Source organism: Medicago truncatula, chromosome 7 (assembly GCF_003473485.1).
Source record: "Medicago truncatula cultivar Jemalong A17 chromosome 7, MtrunA17r5.0-ANR, whole genome shotgun sequence".
In the NCBI taxonomy this organism is placed as follows: domain Eukaryota; kingdom Viridiplantae; phylum Streptophyta; class Magnoliopsida; order Fabales; family Fabaceae; genus Medicago; species Medicago truncatula.
The window spans coordinates 22,419,821-22,442,599 of record NC_053048.1 but is presented as its reverse complement, the minus strand read 5'-3'; the positions used below and the strand labels follow the sequence as shown (position 1 = coordinate 22,442,599).

General features: G+C 33.6%; 1 protein-coding gene and 1 long non-coding RNA gene across 2 annotated transcripts; both read right to left on the bottom strand.

Moving 5' to 3' along the window:
- Window positions 1-4,742: 4,742 nt before the first annotated feature.
- On the bottom strand, window positions 4,743-6,465 carry LOC11436814 (hydroquinone glucosyltransferase). Its single transcript, XM_003622572.4, has one exon. It carries the CDS (start codon window positions 6,340-6,342, stop codon window positions 4,942-4,944), a length of 1,401 nt encoding a protein of 466 aa, XP_003622620.2. The 5' UTR covers window positions 6,343-6,465; the 3' UTR covers window positions 4,743-4,941.
- Window positions 6,466-11,259: 4,794 nt separating this feature from the next.
- Window positions 11,260-13,180, bottom strand: LOC120577151 (uncharacterized). Its single transcript, XR_005643205.1, has 3 exons — window positions 12,979-13,180; window positions 12,236-12,295; window positions 11,260-11,541 (listed from the first exon to the last, which is right to left on the bottom strand). It is a non-coding gene; the product is annotated as an uncharacterized lncRNA (long non-coding RNA).
- Window positions 13,181-22,779: the final 9,599 nt, after the last annotated feature.

Below are 22,779 nucleotides of genomic sequence, written 5' to 3'. Positions count from 1 at the left end.
AAATGGTTTAACCTTGTAGTTGTCGTTAGGTTTGAGGATTAGAGAAATTAGGGTTAGAAAAGCCAAAAATATAAGTCGTAAATACATAAGTTGTTTTATATTTGAAATTCGGGAGAGATGCTGCATAGGAATATTATTGAATCCTAGTTTTGATAAATTAATTTCGGCTATCTAATAATTTTGAATACGATTCAAAAGTTCACCGAAACTGGTGCTTTTCTGATCTCTAATTGGTTATTTGTGTCGTGATTTCTAGTTTCACAAAACATTAATTTTAACTAACGTAGTCTGATGCTAATACCTTTAGAAAGAAATATACTGCTTAACAGGCTAATGATGCTAATACATTAATCATGCATTTATTTATTTAGTGTTTTATTTATGAATTGTTGCTACATTAGTAGTTTTTTGGATAGATTTGCTACACTAGTAATTATTTACGTGTCTTGGCTAATTTCAAATAGGTTATAAAGTGAGTATACTTCTAAAGGATTATGTGCATATGTATGAGCATCGAATATTTGCTGCTATTTTGGCCGAAAGAATATATTAAAATTTCATAGTAATATCTTTACAGGCATGATAGTTATATTGAAAATTATTTTATGATATTACGCGATTTTGTTCATAATTTGATGTTGTTATAATGTTATATAATTGTATATACATTACATGACTTAAGTCTGATAATTGAGTTGTTGATTTACATTCGATATTATTATATCATGATGGTTTGCATACTGCCTATGTTGTTGTTTGTTATTTAACTAAGCTGCATGAGTCGGTCTAAGATGTTGAAGATGATGATGTTCCAAATTATTGGATTAATATAAGAGGTCGTTGAATTAAGATGTTTAAGAGGTCAAGTCCATGCATTAGCATTCAGCGATTGGGGCTTGATGCTCCGGAAGTATAATAATACTCAAATAGCGATTGGGGCTTGATGCTCCGGGAGTATAATAATACTCAAATAGCGATTGGGGCTTGATGCTCTGGAAGTATAATAATACTCAAATAGCGATAGGGGTTTGATGCTCCGTATTGGTACCACATGCATATAAGAGGTCTAAGTTGCATAATCGAGTTGGAGTCACATTTGTCGAGTCAAGGATGTTTAAGTTGATAAGTTGTGAAGTTGTAATTGTTTATACAAACTATGATTGAAGTGCTAAATGATATATTACTATCTATAATGAATATTAAGATGATTTGATGTTGATTAAATATAATTGTTGAATTCTATGCTTAATATTATTGTTTTGTGAAATCTCACCCCTTCTGCTTGGAAATGTTGCTCTTCATATGAGTAACTTGCAGGTGATCGAGTTTAAGTTGCTGTTGTGAGTGGATTAGCTCTCATGTGTGTCTTTAGGTGCTCTGATACGTAACGGGATGTGAACTTTGTTATTACTTTTATATTCCTTACGTATTGTTTTTGAAGATTCATGACTATGTTTTTAGATTGGATTTTTATGAGACATTTATAAAGAGGCCTTAGTGCCAAAGACTGTTTTTAGTTATTGAAGAAATTCCGCTGCAAAGTATTTAAGATTTTGTTATTGAATTTTAAAGGATAAATAGTTATTTATTCAGTTTATGATTTTAAGAAAAGAATGTGATATCCCGTTTATGTTGTTTACTCTGATAAATGTTTAGAAATTTTCATATTGGGAAAACGGGGTGTTACAACTTGTACCAAGAGCTTAACAATGGATGTCACTATAAGACTTCACAATTGGCTAGATACAAGACCTGTTTGAGGTATAATAATAAAATTCTTATTTAGTGAACTATTAAACATGTTTTTGTTCATGTGATATTTATGATTGTGAAGTAGCAATAAACATTGCAAGAAAGGAGAGTTTAAATTATGACCCTTTTAATAATTATTTCTGGAACTTAACAAGTTTATATACTCAAGAAAATTTTTGGTAAATGTTTGTGTAATAAGATTATAGAGTTTTAGATATGAAACAATTGTTTTATCGAGGACTATAATGATCTAGATTAAATAAACTTTAAATGTTTAAATAGTTTTAACAAGGACTAGAATGTTCTTGATGAAATAAAGTTTAAATGTTTGAGCTGTTTAAATAAGGACCAAAATGATATAGAGAATGATTATATAAGTAATATATAAGTAGAATGAGAAGAATGATATTAAGTTGAAGTGTAAAAACTATTTTAACAGGACCATAATGTTCTGGAGAATGATTAAACAATTAATATATAAGCAGAATAATTAAACAATAATATATGTTGATTTTAAGCATAAGTGTCTTTAGATATTAAGTAGTTGTTTTATCTTGTACTAGAATGTTCTAGATGCAGTTATATAATTAATATTGAATGAGTATAAGGCTCTTGATGAGGTTGTTGCTGAGGAGAAGGGAGATTGTCAGTTCAAAAACATGAATGAACGATTAGGGCGCATCAAAGAACATGTCTGAAGGATCATGAACGGTGGTCAGATGGAGCATAGAAATCCGGCATGGCTGAGGTTGGAGGAGATTCATCAAGAGGTTCTAGGAGGGATGATCTATCGATGGATGTGTGGTAGGGGTGCCCATGCTACTTAGTAGTTTTCTGACTATGTTGTATACTTTGGGTTTTTAAATTTTATGTTTGGACCTTGTGGATGCAACTTTTTTGATTTATGCTTCATTCATGTTGTTTCATATGCTTGTATTAAATATTTTGCTTATAATTTGTTTTAATGCATGTTTAAATTAAGTTTTATCCTTCCATTTACCAAAAGAAAAAATGGTGGCAGAAAATTATCACAAATTTTGTTTCTTTGCTAACACGGTTTTGATTACACAATCTAATTTGTATATTACAAGTTCAGATTATATCATTTGAAATGTGATAATTTATACATTGTAATTCATCTTTAAAATGATACAAATTTTGGACACACCTGAGCAAAGTTCTATTATTACTTCGAGTTTTACTAGTTTTGAATTATATCATCTAAAAATAGCATTTTATATTCTATAATTTGAACAAATGATATTTTCAACAAAATAATTGACACGTGAGAATAGTATAAGGTGAAAAAGAAATCGTCAAATTTAATTGTTGGAGAGGCTAATCCCAAACTTAAGGGATTTTGTAGCTTCTCCTTGGGGCTTTAGTAGCCTAACCTTGGGTAAGGTTGTGAAGGTGTGTGCTAGTATAAATATTGGAGTAAATGTCGTTGTGATATACAATGACAATGCTCTTTCAAGGCAGATGAAGTAACTTTCATCTTACAAGATATCTTTTTAGTATAAGGATTAATTGCAATTTGGGCTCCCTATTTATACGGCCATTTTGTAAAATTGGTCCCCCTATTTAAAAATTCGATAAGTTTGGTCCCTCCATCAAATATTTTTTTAAATATGGTGCTATGACATGTTTTAAATAAAGTTGTTAGGGGAATTTTTTCAGGGTTTCATCAACATTGATTGTTTCTCATCTTTGCATCATATATTACGACATTTAAAATATTTTCCATCACCTTTTTTTAGTTAAAACAGATAAACCAATTATGCAAAATAGAGGATCAAAACCGAAATCCTTATTTATTAATTTTGTTAGGTCTGCAGCAATTTAACTTATTTTTTTCCGCTCATTTGCTTTATTATGTTTGCAATTATTTAACCTAACAAATTTCATCTAAAAAAGTGCATCGCACTAATTTCATTCATATCCTTTTGCTTTTTTTTTTTTGTTTTGAAGGAAATATTTTCTACACTTATTTGATGTTGCACGTTTGTTCTAAAAACTATGAGCATATCAATGATCACATTTGATGCCTTCTATTTTATACTTTTTTTTTTGGATTTTTTTTTTTGACAATTTTTTGTACACTTATTTAATACTAAAAAATGGATCACACCAATTTCATTCATATCCTCTTAACTTTTTTTTTTGCTATCCTCTTGCCTTTTTTTTTTTAACAATAGTTTGTATAATACTAGAAAAATTTATCGCACTAATTTCATGCCTGTTTTTTTTACAATATTTTGTACACTTTTTTTTTTGGGTCTTGCTAACCATTGCCCTTAGGGCAATGATTAAGGTAACCGAAATTAGTAACTTTACATTGGAAACAACAATTTATAAACTTTTTACAAGTTGACTTGACTACTTTTTATCATTTTCTAACACAAAATTTCTAGTTTTGTTCCTTTATCCAATGCCCTAAGGGCAATGGTTAGCTCGTATCTTTTTTTGTTGAACCAATTTCATGCCCTTATTTCATTCCTATCTTGTTGCCTTTTTCTTTTTAGAATATTTTCTACACTTATTTAATACATTTACAAACAGAATACCCTAATTTCCATGCAAACTCGGCTACCCTAATTTCCATGTAAACTTGATTATATATACCAAGCCCTAAAGGTGTTTCTTTAAAAAAAAAACTAAACCGTGTAAAAATTTCACACACAACACAAAAATCATATATTTTGATATTTAGAGCTTTGCAAATGGAAAGATATGTGACCTTACAACTTATTTTTTTCACCGTTACCAATTATATATTGTATTTTATTATTTGTAAATCAATTCCTTTACAATAAACTTAAGTGGAATACGGGTGAAAAATCTAGTCTAAGTCTTAATATAATGTATCCCCCTCTTTTAAGATACCTATCTACTCAAATTTTAGTCAAAAACAAAAGAAAAACCTACTCACATTACTTGCGTGACTTTAAACTTTTTGCTTCAAACCGTGAATAATTAGTGAGATATCCTTAGTTAGGTAAACCTTCCTCCTTCCATTATTTATTATTATGATGAACATAAAAGGAATAGAACGAACACCTCTTCAAGGTTGCTAAAAATTAGCACAAGCAAGTAACTTCAAATACATAAAAGGATTGTGATTAAACAACAAAAACAAATCTAAGAAAATTGAGAATTATTCTTTATGTCTTCATATTATGCTAATTGCTAAATACCATTCCAAATAGCAACCACTTGTGACAAAGCCTTTGTAGATGATCCCATTTCATCAATAGCATCATTAGCAGCATTTTTCAAATGTTCAATTCTCTTACGAATTTCAACCCTTTCTTCACCATCCATCAATTCCCTAACTACTTTTCCAATCTCATCTCTTTCAACCAACCCACCATCATTAGCTTTTGGTCTCAAAGCCACTTTCACACCATCACACAACATAGTAGCATTCATCCCTTGTTCAGCAAACAATGGCCATGCAATTATAGGCACACCATAGACAACACTTTCAAGTACTGAATTCCAACCACAGTGAGATAAAAACCCACCAGTTGAATTATGTTCAAGTACTTGAATTTGTGGACCCCAACAAGGTACAACCAATCCTTGTTCCTTTGTTCTTTCCAAAAACCCACTTGGTAAAAATCTCAAAGGGTCCTCAATTTCATTTTCACCAACAAAGTAAGTAGCATTAGCAACACCACTTGGTGATCTTAAAATCCAAAGAAATTTTTTACCACTCAATTCTAACCCATAAGCTAACTCATTCACTTGCTCTTGTGAAAGTGTTCCACCACTTCCAAAAGACACAAACAAAACAGATTTAGGTTCTTGTTTTTCTAACCAAGTTAAACATTTTACCTCATTTTCATCACCAATTGACACCTTTTGAATTATAGGCCCCACAGGATAAACCATAGGCTTCTTCTTCTCTTCTTTCAAACCCTTTATAGCATCTTCTTCAAATTCAAGAAAACTATTAACAAAAACCCCATCAAAAAGATGATATTTTTCTGCACGTTCAAGAAATTTTGTGTAACCAATATTCGATCGAAATCGAAAAGGAAGAGGAAGATCCTTAAGATCAAAAGCTACACAGCCAGGAACCTTGATAGGTTCATTTGGATCTCTAGACTCATCAGAAAGAATCTCATCTAACTTTGATGAATAAAAGTAAGTAGAAAGAACCATAGCAGCTTGTGGAAGATATATATAACACAAGAGATTGAAATCCTTAGCTATATCCAAAACATCATGTGCAAAAACATCAGCAACTACAGCAACAACTTTGGATCTAGAACATAAGGATTTTAATTCTTGTTCTATATAAGGTAAAGAGTGTTTTACTGAGAGTGAAATTTGGACTGCAAGAATTTTAGCATCTGGAACTTGGTCAACGTTTATAGGTGGAAGAAAAATTGATGAAATGGTTGGTGGAAGTGTTTGAAGGTAAGATTTTGAAGAAGATGGTGGTGAACCAATTGAAGGGATGATGCATGTGATGTGAAATTGTGGATGGAGATTAACAAGGCGTTTGGAGAATTCAAGGATTGGTACTAGGTGGGTGAATCCTGCACTTGGAACAACTACTATGTGTGGTTTTTCTTCCATTGATTTGTTGTGGGAAACTAACTGAAAAATATGATGTAGTTTACATTGGTTTCTTTGTTATAATCATTTTGTTTAGCATAAAAATTGTAAAATATAATTTATGGTTGACCCAAGTCAGTCATTGTTAGATATTCAAACACCTTAGTCAATAAGAGTGGTTTGATGTCTGATAGAAGAATCCAAATTATGTGTCTTAACATATATTTCAACAAAGATTAATCATTCATAAGCGTGGTACTTACAAAATGATTATAAAATAAATTATCGCTATCAAATTCTCGTCTTAAAAGGGGAGTATAAAGGTACTTTCTTTTAACATGAATATTTTATTGGATTAAATTAATGTAAATTTTATACTTAAATGAATCATACATGAAGTGGCAAAATTCATGTGTTTTATTTGGTACCGCCAAAATGGGCTTAGCTTGATTGAGAGAGCCGTTCTTTGGGGATGCAAAGAGGTTGAACCTCCCAAATTTGGGGACCCAATTTTTATTTATTTATTTTTTATATACCAGGAATGTTATAAATGAGTATATAACGCGTTTATAATTTCACATTCGTAAGGATAGCCCAATGGTCACATGCCGAGTTAGTGCTTTCATTTCTTTGGATCAACTCCTAGGATTTATGGTTTTTTTCCTATGGTTATTTTTTTTTTCTTATTTACAAATACAAACACCAAAACATTTTTTCTTGCAATTTTTGGCTCAAATTTGGATTGGGATTTTTAGCCGGCCTACAAAGCAATTTATCTTAAAAGCCCAAAACCAATTCCACTCTCATAACATCAGTACTGCAAATATAAGAAAATTGTTGTATACACATATCAGAAGGCTAAAACACACATATAAAAGATCGTAATATCCCTCGACAGTTAACTGCCGCCGATTTCATTTTTATCGGCAGGTAATTGTCGAATTTTCCTCGGCAGTTAACTGTCGTCGGTTCTCTTTTCCTCGGCAGTTAACTGCCAATGCGTCCTGTTACATGTGTTTTTACACATTGTAAACACATTGTTTCAATGCCAAATCATAAATTTAATAAACAGAAATTACCAACATAATTTAAATTGAAAATTTGATACGAAAAACAATAATTGTCATAGAAATGTGTCATCGAAATACAATAAACCAATGTCATGATAATTTACAGGAAACCAACCAACAAATCCCACAATAACAAAAAACAAGTAATAAACAAAAACATAATGTCCTACTACTCTTGCTCCTGTTCCTGGTCCTGCTGATGCTGTTGTTGCCGCCTTGTCGGCCCTTGGCCTCGCCTCCTAGTCAAGATCAGCGTGATCGGCTCCCTAACATGGCTCATGGCCTGAAACCACTGTTGAGGGCTCATGACCTCCTCTTGACCCATCTGTGCATCAGCGTAGGCAACAACGACACTAACCATGTCATAGCTATCAGGCGAGCTTCTCGCATCGTACCGCTCCCACTGCTGTGCAATGATCTACTCTTCATTTGCTGGCCTCGGAAGATCTCCTGGAAGAGGTGGCACAATCTGAGGGGTGAAACACCTTAGTGTACCATAACACATATCCATCCCTTATCCGCCATGTCTGCTCTCCTGCTCTCCTAAGAACTAAAGATGATGCATATGATGTATTCAACAAATAAGGGACTTAGTTTTTACACATGTGTGACTTAAGTCACGCTGCATGAGTTAATTCACGCAGGTGTTAACACATGCGTGAGTTAACCAAATTAGTTAACTCCCCGGCAGCGGCGCCAAAAACTTGATGGGATAAAACCGCAAGTGCACAGTTCTATCGAAGTAAGAAAAGAGAGTATCGTTCCGACAAGGAGTTGTTTAATTCAATTAACTTTAGTTGATGATTAGAGAGAGTTCAATTTGCAAAGTTGGGGTTTTTAACGGTTGAAAATAATAATAAAAGAGAGCTTGGGATTATTGGTCTGTCATGGCGACAAATCTTTCACAAACCAAACCATTAAACCTAAAACCTCGTGTTAGACCTAATTTCTAAGGACAAGTTTCCCTTTAGCCTATCACATCTCCTTTCGGTCTCAGTGAGTGTGTTCCTCTAGCAACCACGCCTATTTTCCCAAGGTTTGCTAGACTATTTTCATGTTTCACAATCCTTGTCTAAATTCACTTGTTAGAATATCAAAACTCCACTTTTGTTTTATGAATTGATATTTGAGATATGGATTAACAATTATCAAACCCTCCACTTTCGCTTCTACAGTTTGATAATGGTTAATTCATGTAAAAACGGTAAATTTAGATTAGAAACTAGGGTTATGTAAGATTAGGGTTGAAGGCTTGGTTTGATTAGGATTATGTCATTAGACTTATCCCACAATCCCAAGACAAGAGAATTCTACTCACTCATGTTCACTGTAGACATGGAGAAGAAGAAGAAAAGCATAAAAGTAAATAACAAGAAAGTAAAGGAAAAGAAAATAACTTTTATTAAGAAAGACAATACTCACTCGCGTGTATTATCGCTTTAATAGAAATAGGGCGTTACAATACCACCCAAATTTAAAGTTCCGGATTTTGAGAAGTACAAAGGGAATACTTTCCCTGAGATTCATCTGGTGATGTATGTGAGAAAGATGTCTCCACATGCCGATAATCATGAGCTCCTCATCCACTGTTTCCAAGATAGTTTGACTGGTGCCGCACTGATGTGGTATACGAGTTTGTACAAGGCTGATATCAAAACTTTCAATGAGTTGAGCGAGGCTTTCGTCCAGCGATACAACTACAAGTTGCACTTGGCCCTAGAAAGAGACGAACTGCTAGCCATGACCCAGAATGATAATGAATCCTTCAAAGCTTATGCCCAACGTTGAAGAGATTTTTCCGCAGAAGTCCGTCCACCTCTGGAAGAGCAAGAGTTGACCAAGATTTTACTAGAGACTCTGGATCATTTCTATTATGGGCATATGGTTACAAGTGCATCCAGTAACTTCGCAGATATGATAACAGTGGGTATACCTCTTGAATAAGGGTTCCGAAAAGGACGTTTGGTCAAAGAAAGTGTTCCCATTGATGGTTCCGAGACCGAAGACTAGGAAATGAGTGTGGTGGGAAGTCAACCTCAACAACAGTATCTGGCTTATCACCCTGTTGTCGCTGTTAATAACCCCAGTTTCAGCAATATCAACAACAACCTCGACAACAGGCACCAAGAGCACATATTGATTTAATTCCTATAAAGTATGCAGATTTCTTTCCAATGTTACTTGGTCTACACCAATGCACCTCTTCCAATTCCAGCAAAATTGACATCCCTGTACAGGCCCCACCTCTTTTGTGCTTTCCATCAAAGGGCACTATTGAGCACTATTTTGCATTGCAGAAGGTAGTTAAGAAGTTGGTTTAAAAAAACGTCATACCTTTCGAATATTTTGAATCTCAATATGCAAGTTAATCCGCTATCGGATCTTGGAACCTAATGTTAATACATGGAATGTTTAGCTGCAGTTGGGTCGTTGCTGATGTTTCTTTCTACTACTCATTTGTTCAATTAATATGTTTGTTTGTTGTTTTATGTTTTTTTTTTTAAAAATCTTTTTGTCCCACCAAATACGGAAATGAACTTGTTTAGGGGCTTTTTGCTTTATGAATTTTCATCATTAATAAAGAGGTCGTTTTGATCCCGACTTCGTTTTATTTTGTGCTTTTTTTTGGAAAAATCGTAATACAAAAAACCAAAAAAAATCTTTTTCTTTAATCATTTCCAAATGTCTGCATAATCATAACTTTAATATACTTGACAAAACCAATAATCATATCATGCATTAATAAACCCATTGAACACGTTAACCCTATACTCTCTTCAAACTTTGAGTTCTTTGTATCTGAGGCTGAAGAAGAGGAGGATGAATTCCCAATGAGATATCTTGCCTACTGGGGCATCTTAGTCGTCGAAGCTGCAAATAAAAATATCAAGAAAGATTGTCTAAAGGATGGCATTCACTTGCAAAGACTGGCACGAGAAGCTACCAGCAGCCTTGCATGGATATTGTACTTCAAAAGCACACTTGAACAGGGGTAACCCCCCTCCATTCCTTAGTACGCAACATAAAGGCCAATTTTATTTGAACTTAAGAACAATATTGTCGTATATCACGGATAATTATATCAAAAGGATAAATCAAGATTTCTACAAAGAAGTCTCGTCCCCGTGAATGTCAAGAAAGTGGTCTTGTGCTAAAAAATATATTATCTTTTCAACCAGACTCCAAGGGTAAATGAATGCCTAATTACAAAGAATGGTGATGAACTTGTACGTCCTAAGAATACTGATGCAATCAAGAAATACTTTGTTAAAATGAAAAAGCTCAATAAGTCGCAAACCTGAAAAGGCGGTTTAGGCAAAAAAGAGCATCTTGATGGACTAAAAACCCAAAAGGGCGGTCCATGCAAAAGTTAGAGATATAAAAAAAATGAAAAATGATTATTTTGATAGGTTGAAACCCACAAGGGCGATCTATGCAAAATTTAAGGATTATGACAAAGTAATTGCATCTGGTCAGACATGACTCACTTGGGGCATTTCAGCCGTAAAAAGACCTCAGACTTTCGACAAAGAAACTGCATCTGGTCGGACATGACTCACTTAGGGCATCTTAACTGTCAAAAGACCTTCGATGTGAAGTATCTGCAAATCAAAGACTTGGAATAGTGGAATTCAAAGTTGTTAGGGAGAATAGTGGTGTTATTGTGTTCAACGTATCTTTCCCATATAATTACCATTTTCCAAACTTATTAAAATTCTTGGAGCCATGCCTTTGGCAGGTTGTAACGACCCAGATTTTTCGGACGTTAATTAGCAAAATTCACAGTGAAAAGACGGATATTTTTTCTCTTTTAAAATATTAAACGTAACGTAAAACTAGTCGACTTTCAAATAAACCGATAAATAAATTTCTCTTTGAACTTTCAAAATAGTAAATCAAAGTTGTCTTACATCAAAAATATAAGTATCCTACGAACAAGACACTTGGCCCTTTTTTCTCTACCCAAGAATAAACCTAGCTGGCCATAGTTTCGGATGCTTGCGAAAAGTTTTCTCATCAAGGCTAATACCACTGTCGGAATTTATCAAGCCTCCAAATGTGCACCACCGCTTTACTTGCGTCTTCTTCTACTATATCACTTTACCTCCCTGACGTCGCCGTTAAGGAGGAAAGACGAATTGATGATTATCTGTCCAAAAGTAAGGGTCATCTCCAACTAACAAACATAGTAAAAATATGCATGCAGATATAAATTTAATTAAAAGAAAACCAAAAATAAATAGATAAATAAATAGTACAAGATACATTCCTCAGTTACTTAATCACCACCCCTAGCCTTAAGTTACAACTTGACTAAAATGCGTTAATCCCTATTGGTGAGTCTATATGCCAATGCTCATGATCCGATTTCGCCTCTAAACGGAGCCAAATGTCCCATCATTGGACAATATACCCCACCATTGGGCAATACCCCACCATTGGGTAATAACTCCTAAAAATTTGAAGTTCAGTACCCCACCATTGGGCATTATTCTGAATCACCTAGTGCATATGAATCGCCACTACCTCACCGTTGGGTAGTAACTCCTAAAACTCGGTGATCAGTGCCCCACCATTGGGCATTTGTCTGAGTCATCTAATGCATGAATGTCTCCGTAAATACCCCACCGGGGTAATCTCCTAAAATCAAAAGTCTAATATCCCATCTTTGGATATAGTTTTGAATCGCCATTTTAGTTACTTAACAAGTAATATTTATGTTAAAACAACACCAGACAAATAATAACACATATTCATGCCGAAACAAAACCACCAAGATAATTATCACAACACAAATATATACACATATACACGTACGGAAGCGCGTGGAGTGATGCCCTTACCTTCGCAACAACCGTCGTTAAACTCCTCACGCAGCGGTCTTTGCTCTCCCACCTCTATACCTTCACGATTAAAGGTTCATTATTTTAGCTTCAATTTCACTTACTGTAGTCAAGGCTTGGATTTGCATTAAAGTATGATTCCCACCCTCTTTATTCATTCTGTTATCTATATGTGACCTCTCTTTATTATTCATTGCATTTGTTTTTGACACTGCAGTTCAGCTGCTGCTACACACGCAATTCATTTTACTTTGATCCATAAAAAGAACCTTCTAATTTTGTTTAATAACTCAGTACAGTTTAAACTTGGCCATTCAATATTGGTATAAGATTCATGGTTAAGATAACTAATGTATAGAATATTTCATTGCTAACCAAAAATAATTAATGTGAAGCTAGAATACACTAATTACTAATAAACTAAAATGATCCAGACCCTAATATAAAGGTTTGCTCAGAGTTAATATGACACAACTATTGTCAGGTTTCCTCTATTTACTAATACTCTTACTAGTTGGCCTATCATTTCCATGGGACACTTATTCTCCTTAATTACGGTGACTATCTAAGGGAATAACCGAATTCTCTCATTTGTTAAATGTACTGAGTATATGTATTCAGAGTGGCCAATTCCACAAGAAGGAAAGGGAGAAAAACTAAATAATGTGACACAGCTGTAATGAAATTTATCTGATGCTTTGAGTATACCTTAAGAATAAGAAAAACTAAACTGATATTCTTACTTGTCTCCTTATAGTGAATTTCTTGTACTCTCTCCTTTCTCCTTCAGACTCCCTCTAGGTTCCCTTTTTCTCTGTCTCTCTATGTAACCCTTTTTTTTTTCTTCTTCTAAGGTGTGGAATGAGTGTGTGAGTGGAAAGAGTTGGTTAGGTAATTGGGAAAGGAGGTTGAGACTGAATTCCCAAACGTGGTGGTGACGTTTACTGGGAGTTGGAAAAAGTGAAGTAACCTGTCCCACTACTTGCAGGTATACAATTAAATAATTAACTATTTCTATTAGGTTTTTTCTAGATTACCTTTGAAAAATGGTGGGTAATTTACCCACCAATCAATGATAATGAGCAATTTATTGGTGGGGTCAAGATGGTTTATGGATACCACCTAAAAAGGTGAATGTTTATTAGTTGGGGTAAATTACCCAGCATTTTTCCATGAATACTAGTTGTCACCTTTCTATTATTGACTTAATTATATTAACATGGACATTCATATTATTAGCATGGTCTTGACTATTATAAAATATTTTACTAGAACACATTTAAATAAAAAAACATAAAATACGGGATCTTATACAGGTCACCACCCCATTTAAATTAATTTGAACCTGTCCCATTTATTTGAAATTCTCATTTATTCAATTCAGAAATTTTCTTCTATTTTTTATTTTAATACTTAAAGCAAAATATTTCACAAAACATTTCTTAAAACTCTTTCATGTCTTTTGAAAAGCATAAACAACGGGTACATCTTCTTTCAACACATGAGTAGAAGAAGCATACATCAACATCCGTCTCAAGGACAGTTAAACTCTGCAAGATAAGTATGACCAAAGGTTATGAAATGACCTCTGTCAAAAAAAAAAAAAAAAAAAAAAGAAAAAGCTCGCTAAGTCGAAAACCCTAAAGGGCGGCTTAAGCCAAAAATGAGCGTTCTGGTGGACTGAAAATCCGAAAGAGCGGTCCAGACAAAAATTAGGGGCAGACAAAAAAGAATACATTCCCGGTGGATTGAAAACCCGAAAGGGAGATCCAGGCAAAAGTTATGGATTTTCAAAAAAAATAATACCAAAAATGTTTAGATGATAGGGTAACCCTAGGTGATGTCTCCTATCAATTAAGGATCAAACTGGGTCAAAAACAGAGATTTCTACCCAAGTTAGGAGTAAATTGGAGGGCAAAAACGCTGTTTTCTGGGTTCTGAATACTGCCCAATCGTGCCACGATTGAAGCCCAACGTGCCACGATTGGAACTCAACGTGCCACGATACAGTGTGGACTTAGACTATTTTTAACCTTTTTTTATGCCTCCAAAGGGTTCCTAAGATGTATAGTAAGGTCCCAAATTAATAAACTTAGATGAGAGGAATTTAAATAAGGGTTATGAGAGTAGTTTCATAAGACATAATGAATTTAAAACAATACGAGTATCAAAAGTATTAGAGGAGAACTAAAGTAAGGATATGGGTTATTCGATGACTGTAGTGATAGGAAGTATTTGATGAGCCTTAAACATAATTTGGTGAGAGGGAGACATGACTATTATACGGGAGAATACGGAAGGATAGTTGTGGTAGTCGTCAATGACAAATGAATTTCCAATGAAAAGGTAAGAGTCGTAAACTATTAAATCTAAATGAGAGAGTATGATTAAGTGTCATTAGGATTGATTATCTCAAAAATCAAAAGAGATTAGGTAGTAATGAATAAGGTAATAAATGACGTTATTGACGTGGCAAAGTATGAAGTAAGGTACATGATATGAATGGGTTAAAGAAATGAAAATACGATGATAAGAGGGAATAATAGAGTAGATGGTTATGGGTAATTGATGAGGTTAAACATAATATCCTTAAATAATAATGAGCTTAGGAAGGTTGTTAGGTTGTAGGGAATAAGAGTTAATATAAGCGGTAATGTTAAAGAGTTGATGAGGTGCATATAAACGAGGAGAAGGATAGGTGGGTTAAATGAACGGATAAGATGAAGGATGAAGTATGTAACGCCCTACTTCTATTAAAGCAATTAAACATGCGAATAATACATTTATTCAAGAAATAGAGGCTACGCTACATTCAATATTCAAAAACCAATAAACATGTATATAAACCAAGCACAAAAACTCACCAAGTATCTAATCCTGCACAACGTCTACCCATTCATACAGATAGGCAGGCGGTCCATAACAGATCCACTGGGGGTAAGTATTACATTATCATAATCCAAATAACAGATAACATGAATATTTCAATTTAAACATCATGCACATGATCAATAATAATATTCCCACATCAATACTTACATCAAACCCCAATATCTCACATCAATAATCACCAATCACATGTGTCATGAACAAATATCAATTCATAGTTATTCATACACAATCACCAATCATATACATCATGAACAATCACCAATCATAAGTCATAAACAATCATTAATCATACTTCAAGAACAATCACCAATCACATGTATCAGGAACAAATATCAATTCACAAATATTCCTTCACAATCACCAATCACAAATATTCATGAATAGTCATTCATCTCATTTCATCACCAATCACATTTATCAAACAAGACTCATGTCATGATATGCACTTATTGATACATAAATGCATGTGGTACCAAATCTCCAAAAAGGTCGTCACCCAAATCCAGATCTCAAAAGATCTCTGCCAGGCCGAAGCCCTATAACGAATAAAACATCGTATCCAGATCTCTGCCAGGCCGAAGCCCTAAAACTAGATCTCAAAAGATCTCTGCTAGGCCGGAGCCCAATAATGAATAAAACATCATTTCATCTCGACTATGATGCATGGACATGTATAAGGACTCGATAATGCGACAACAATTCTCAATCTCAACTCAATATATAGGACAACACCCAATTATATTGATTATCTCCACAACATTGCATTACCAAGGAAACATGCCCATATACAATTACATCATAGCATTCATCATCACACATCAACATGATTATCAATAATCAACAATGTCATTCAACATCAACTATATCATATAGTTTCACCATTCCAAACAATTCTCATATTCCAAGTAAGAGAACATACAACATCACATGACAAATATCATATCCAACATATAACCATTCATAATCAACTATCACATATAGTTTCACCATTCGAGCATTCCTTACATTCTAAGTAAGATAACATACAACATCTCATGATAAACATCATATTCAACACTCAACTAACAATCAAATACTTCCATATAGTCATACAAAACTAAATATGAAAGATTTATAAGGTGATTGGCTTAAAAGGATATTTTCATCAATGTTCGTCTCTCTTTAACATTTTACAAGAATCTTCCATTTTCAAAACCAAAACCAAATAAAACTCAAGGAAACCAATCACTACCATTTTCAGTAATCATATGATCTCTATTTTATCTTAATCCCATTCCATTTCCTTAAAGATCCCATTCTCCAGAAAAATCAACGTTCTTGAGCAATTTTCAAAGTTAAGTTTTGATTTCACAAACCAAGTCCAAATTTCATTCAAGGAGATGTTCCAGTAGGATAAAGTATGAGACTAATGATTATACAAGTTAAAGGAAGTGTTTTAAGAAGTTCGGATTGGCCCTAGGCAGCTCAGAACAAAATTTCAAAAGTGCTGGAAAAAGAACTGCACGCTTAAGCGTCCACCACCACGCTTAAGCGTCCAACTTCCAGTAGATACTGTGACTGCACGCTTACCAGTTTGCTTACAGCACGCTTAAGCGTGCATTCATCAGACAGCAACTAGCGTCGTTTGCAGCGTCGCTTAAGCGACCATTCAAAATTCTGCAGAACAAAAGTTACGGGTTTCACCCATTTTTCACCCAAAACTCCCAATTTTGATCTCCCAATGCCCAAACATGTTTTCAAAGATTGTTTATAGGTCATATAACTCACAAGGATACTCAAAAATACATTGAACATGAAAATCAAACTCATTTTTAGCCAATTCACCAAATTATCTATTCACACCAAAACACCAACAACAATTCAAAATTTTCATCATCAATCCATGAATATGCATACCCAAGCAGTGATTCATCAACAACAACATCAAATAACAACAATAACATCAATTGAGCAAGAATCAAATCTCAAATTAAAAATAACTTAACAAAATTCACCAATTGAGCACAATTTTCACAACTTATCATTTTTACATATTTGAACATGTAATTTCACCAACAATCATACAATTATCATCAATTCATGCATACAAACATAACATCGCAGTAAGAGCACGAATCTAACATGAATTGTTCATCAACCCATTTTCATACAACATGAGAAAATGCAAAATTAAATGATTATGATAATCACTAACCCCCTTACCTTTGAAGTTGATTATCCTTAACCCTAGCTTCACTTCAGCTCCTAGGTCACCCACTTGATTCCTCAAGCTTCCCCTCCAACACTCTTGTTCTTCTCTTCACCTCTTCTCTCTCTACCTCTCCTTCTCTCTATGAAAATTGTTTTGTGAAAATGAATAATCATTCTAAGACAACCCTAGTGTTATCCCCCTTAATGGGCTTAATTCAAAATCTAATGGGCCTAACCCATTCTAACACAATTCAAAAGTTTCTATTCACTCAACGGTAATTACTAACAACGGTAAAATATAACCAACGGTCACTAACGGTAAAAACTAATCACTACACTAGTAACTCAGTAAAATAAGGGTTCGCACTAATATTAAAATCATTCTCACCAAAATTACCATTTTACCCTTACCCGCCAAATGACCAAAATACCCTTCTAATACGGTAATCCACGTAAATGCACCCGATGACAATAAAATACACACAATAACAATTAATCACACACAATCACATAATAAAAGTAATTAAAATAAAACTAGCTAAAAATCGGGCTGTTACAAAGTATGTCACTAGGAGTAAAATATGCAGAGAATGAAAATTGAACTAATGGTGGGTGTAAGATTTAGATATGATGTTAATATGACAATTATGAGTTAGACATAAGTAGACGAATATATGGTGTAAAATAATGATGAGTTGCTAATGACGTAAGATGATGATGTAAAATGATGTTATGATTATTAAAGACGAATGATGTAAAATGATGTATGACGAATGACGTACTTGTTTTCTAATAACAAGCAATATGATGAGTAACTATGACGTAAAGATGATTTGTTGTTTATGTGTCTTCTAAATGATGTTGTGGTGGGTCCACATGCATCATATCATACTGCATAATGACGGATGACGAATGACGGATGTAAGTTCAGTAACACACCTCTGACTTACATTATTATGACGATAGGATCCGGTACCGCCATGCAGGTAGGTCTAGGAATGAAGTATGTTGCATATAGGTCATGTTAGGTGAACTGTGATATGTACTAATGATGTGAATATGATATGTGTGTTAAAGATGTGCATAAGATGTATGTTTTAATGATGTTTATGAAATGAATTGTGTGAATATTATGATTAATGATTGAGGATGGTATGATGAATGATTGATGATGATGAGATGAAGGACCGATGAAGAAATGATTATTTACTTTATTATTCATGTATCCCAATATATGTTATGATGTGAATTCTCACCCTTTTGTAGTTGTTTTGTGTATTTTGGTGTCTGTGACCCTTGGGGTACAGATATTCAGGGCGAGGAGCTTTAGATTTGCGAGATGCTTAGAAGGTGGCGATGGGGGACATACAACCGTAGCTATTATTTGAGATATTAAGTAGTCGAATAGATACGTGCTCTGATTTGTAACACTGGAGGTTCGGTTAAGCGTTGAATGTTCTTAAATTATAAAGTTAATTTTTTTTTTTGGTTACAAAATTATAAAGTTAATTTAAGCACTATGATGTTTTAAGCTATTTTTATTAAATAATGTTAAAGACAAGACATTTATAATTATGAAATTTTATGAAGTATCTTCCGCTGTTGCATCTGATTCTCTATAATTTTATTAGGTGAAAGATGAATGAATGTGTGTGACATCCTTTTTCGTTAAAACCATGATTATTATTATTATTTAAAATTACCGTCGGGAATTAGGGTGTTACATTTTGAACTTTTTCCCCTTTTTCTTAAAAATTAAATGTTCAGTCGTGAAATAAATTAGTGAGTCAAAAGCTAATCAAATAGTCCTGATCTCCGAAAAATGAAACTAATCTTTAAGCGTTTTTATTATTTTTTTTTATTTTTTATTTTTTGATCTGGAGCGTTTTTATTTTATTATTACTTGTTATTATTTTATTTGTTTTTATTTTTTTTATTATTTTTTTTATTCATTTTATTTTAATTTTCGTTTTTGTTATTTATTTCTTTTTTGTTATGTGTTATATTTGTAACACCCCGTTATCCCAAACACTTAAATAATAAATCAGAGTTTAACACCAAAACGGACATGTCACACTACTTTTCAAAATTTCTTAAATAGAATATAAAACTATTTAATAAACATCAATAAATTGCAGCGGAATATTTTTCAACATTAAACTTCATCATCCAACATTAAATCCTGGCACAAAGGCCTCAACATAAATAATTCATCATCAATAAGGGCTACATCAGCATGTTCCAAAAATATGATACATAAGGAATGAAAATAAACATCTAATTCCCATCACGTTACGTATCAGAGCCCTAGACACTTGAGCCACCATCTACTACTCAAGATCACCTGCAAATTACCCATAGGAAGGGCAACAAGTAGAAGGGGTGAGATTCACAACAATAATAATAGATAAATAATTCATCAATTGAATCTAACACCTTATCATACTAATAATTATTCAATATACATATATATTTCATAATTAAATACATCAACAATAAGTGGTAATTACAACCAACAAGAACGACTCATGCAACTACTTGACAACACCGCTAAGACTCCTCAACAATGCGACTATGCACATACATGTGGTACCAATTTTACAGGGCAGAAGCCCTCACCGAATTTTGAATGGTTATAGCATTCTTCAGTGCATAAGCCGTCACCAATTTGAACAACAAGGTGTTCCAGGGCATGAGCCCTCCCGCTTTGAACGACAAGGCGTTACAGGGCATGAGTCCTCACCGCTTTATGTTTATGCAATGGACTCCACTTGTGTATATCTACATACAACTCATCAATGCATATATATAATATGACTTACAACCCATCAATTTAACAACATGTATGATTTAATTAGATATAAACATACATCACAGTCATCAACAAATCATCATAATTAATCCAACAATTCCAGAAAATACACAATTAATCATAATCATGCTCATACATCGAGTTCATTCAATATTATTCAATTAAAGAACAAACAGCTTCAGTACTGGGCAACTCGCCTGTAGAGCTCATCTGCTCGCTATGGCGAACTCAAAAAAAAGGTTACTCGCCGTGGCGAGTACGAGGCGAACGAAAAAAAGGGTGCTCTCGGGAGTTTTGAAATTTTTCTCACTAAATCCTCATTTTTAAGCTCCCTATTCATCTTTTTAATCTAAAAATTGTCCCAGTCCTCTCTAAATTCATCCAGGCACTCAAAACTAACCAAATTACACCTTATCACAAAAATCTAAAAATCATGATCTCTCACTCTCTAACTCGCCATGGCGAGTGGTTCTGCTCGCTTGGCGAGCCATGAAGTTGCTCACTCGCGAGGCAAGGCAGGCTACTCACCGGGGCGAGCGATGAACATCAATACGGGCAGAATGCAGGTTTTCCCCCAAAATCCCAATTTTCTCAATTTCACTCCCCAAATCAGTTTACAGATATGAAATGAAATGCTGCATGCACTCAGAACCTATTCCTAACATCAAACCAGTGATTCCTACACTCATTTCACCCCAAAACCAAAGAATTCAACTTAAACCCAAAATCCCCAATTTCTACCATAAACCTGTTAAACCAAAATCAGAATTAAAAATCTACACTACTGAAGTAAACCTCACCCTTGCCTTAATTCAGATGAACAATTCTACAAAAATCTGATTCACTTGGCTCTTCTCCCTTGCTCTTGGTTTTTCTCCCAAAACTTGTTTTACATGAAAACTGCTTATGACTTCTCTTCCTATTCCTAACTCCTAACTTAACTCCCCCTTTATTTCACTTAACTCCCTCTTAATTCTATTAATTCTAATTTAATCCCCAAACTCCAAAATAATAATAATTCCCACTTATTCTAATTAATATCAAAATAAACCATATAATAAAATATAACACACCATAACACCAACAATAATTATTTAAAATCATATAAAAGACTCTAAATAAATCATAAATAAATAAAATAACGACTAGGGCGTTACAATATTTATCTTATTATTATTGTTATTTTAATTAGTCTAACTTTTTGTCCAAGTTTTAGTGTTTTGCTGTCCATTTGCATAGGATCCCTCTTGGGGGTATTTTGGTCTAATCATGTCATCAGGCTCAACCCTAGTTTGTCACTATTTATACTTGTCCTATCATTGATGAGAGAGGAGTCTGCACACATTTTTAAGAGGCACATAATTTCACACAAACACTTTTAAAAAACGGCAGCCTTAAAGAAACGGATCAAATTACACTTTGTTTTCTAATTTTCTCAAGAATAAATTTTCAGATACAAAAGGTTTGGTTTTTTTCTTCTTTCTTTCATTTCAATTTGTTTTTTAAAATTTAGATCTAGCTGCATACAAATCTTTATTGGAAAAATCATGTTCGGATTCGAGAATAGAAGGAAAAAGGATATTCAAAACTTTTAAAAAAACTTTAGAAAGGAGGAGTTTAAAACTCCGGCGCGGTGGTGCCACCATCGGCCACCGCGCAAGAAAGTGAGATGCTGCCGGAGAAGAAGCCTCTTGGTGGCGGCGATGGCTCGAAAATTTTAGAGAGAGAAGAGAGTAAAAACATTTTAGAGAGAGAAGAGAGTAAAAACATTTTAGAGAGAGAAAGTTAAGTTAATTATGTTTTTTAGTGAGTTAATTTGGTTTTATAGTGCCAGCTTTCTGTTGAATCCTACACGTACAATCTCATGGTTATCCAGTGAACCTTCAGGGCTAGGCCGTCAGATCTAAGATCTGACGGCCGAGGATGCTTCCTGTTTTGATTTGTATGCATGCATGTTTACTGTGTTACAATGTGTTCCTCTCTTTTAGCCTTTGGATTTAAGATCCAGTGGCTAGGATCATTACTGTAAGCCCACTGGATCTAGCAAAGTCCAATTGCTTTTATGTTTTTTTACTATTTTTAACTAATTATACCACCGTTTTTATTTCTACACCTCTTTTCCCTTAAAAAAATTTCCTCTTTGTTTATAAAAATATTTTATTTATTTTAATTGTTTATTTACTGTTTTTTTTTAATTTTTTCTATCTTATATTTGCATTATTACTTAGAATCATCTCATGCATATTTTAATTCTTGTCATTTATTTTACTGTGATTATTTGTTTTTTGTATGTGTATAATAGAAATTGATGTAACATATGCATTTCATTTACATTTTTCTTGAGATCTCAGAATGTAATTAGGAATGATGTAACCACATAAATAAAATATGCACCGACACTATCACACTTTATTTTTACCGCATTATGCTGTGACCGCCATCGAGGACCGAAATGAATTAGTGATAAACTAGGATTAATTTTTGGACTAAATTGAGGGCCATAAAAGTAAACAACTAGTAATTTTAGGATGAGATTTTTACTTAGGATCCAATATCCTTAGTAATTTCTCTTGCACTTTTATTTTTTACGCTACGTCGAAACACTTAGATTTTTTAGCTTATCTTTTAACTCACATAAATTAATTTTCCA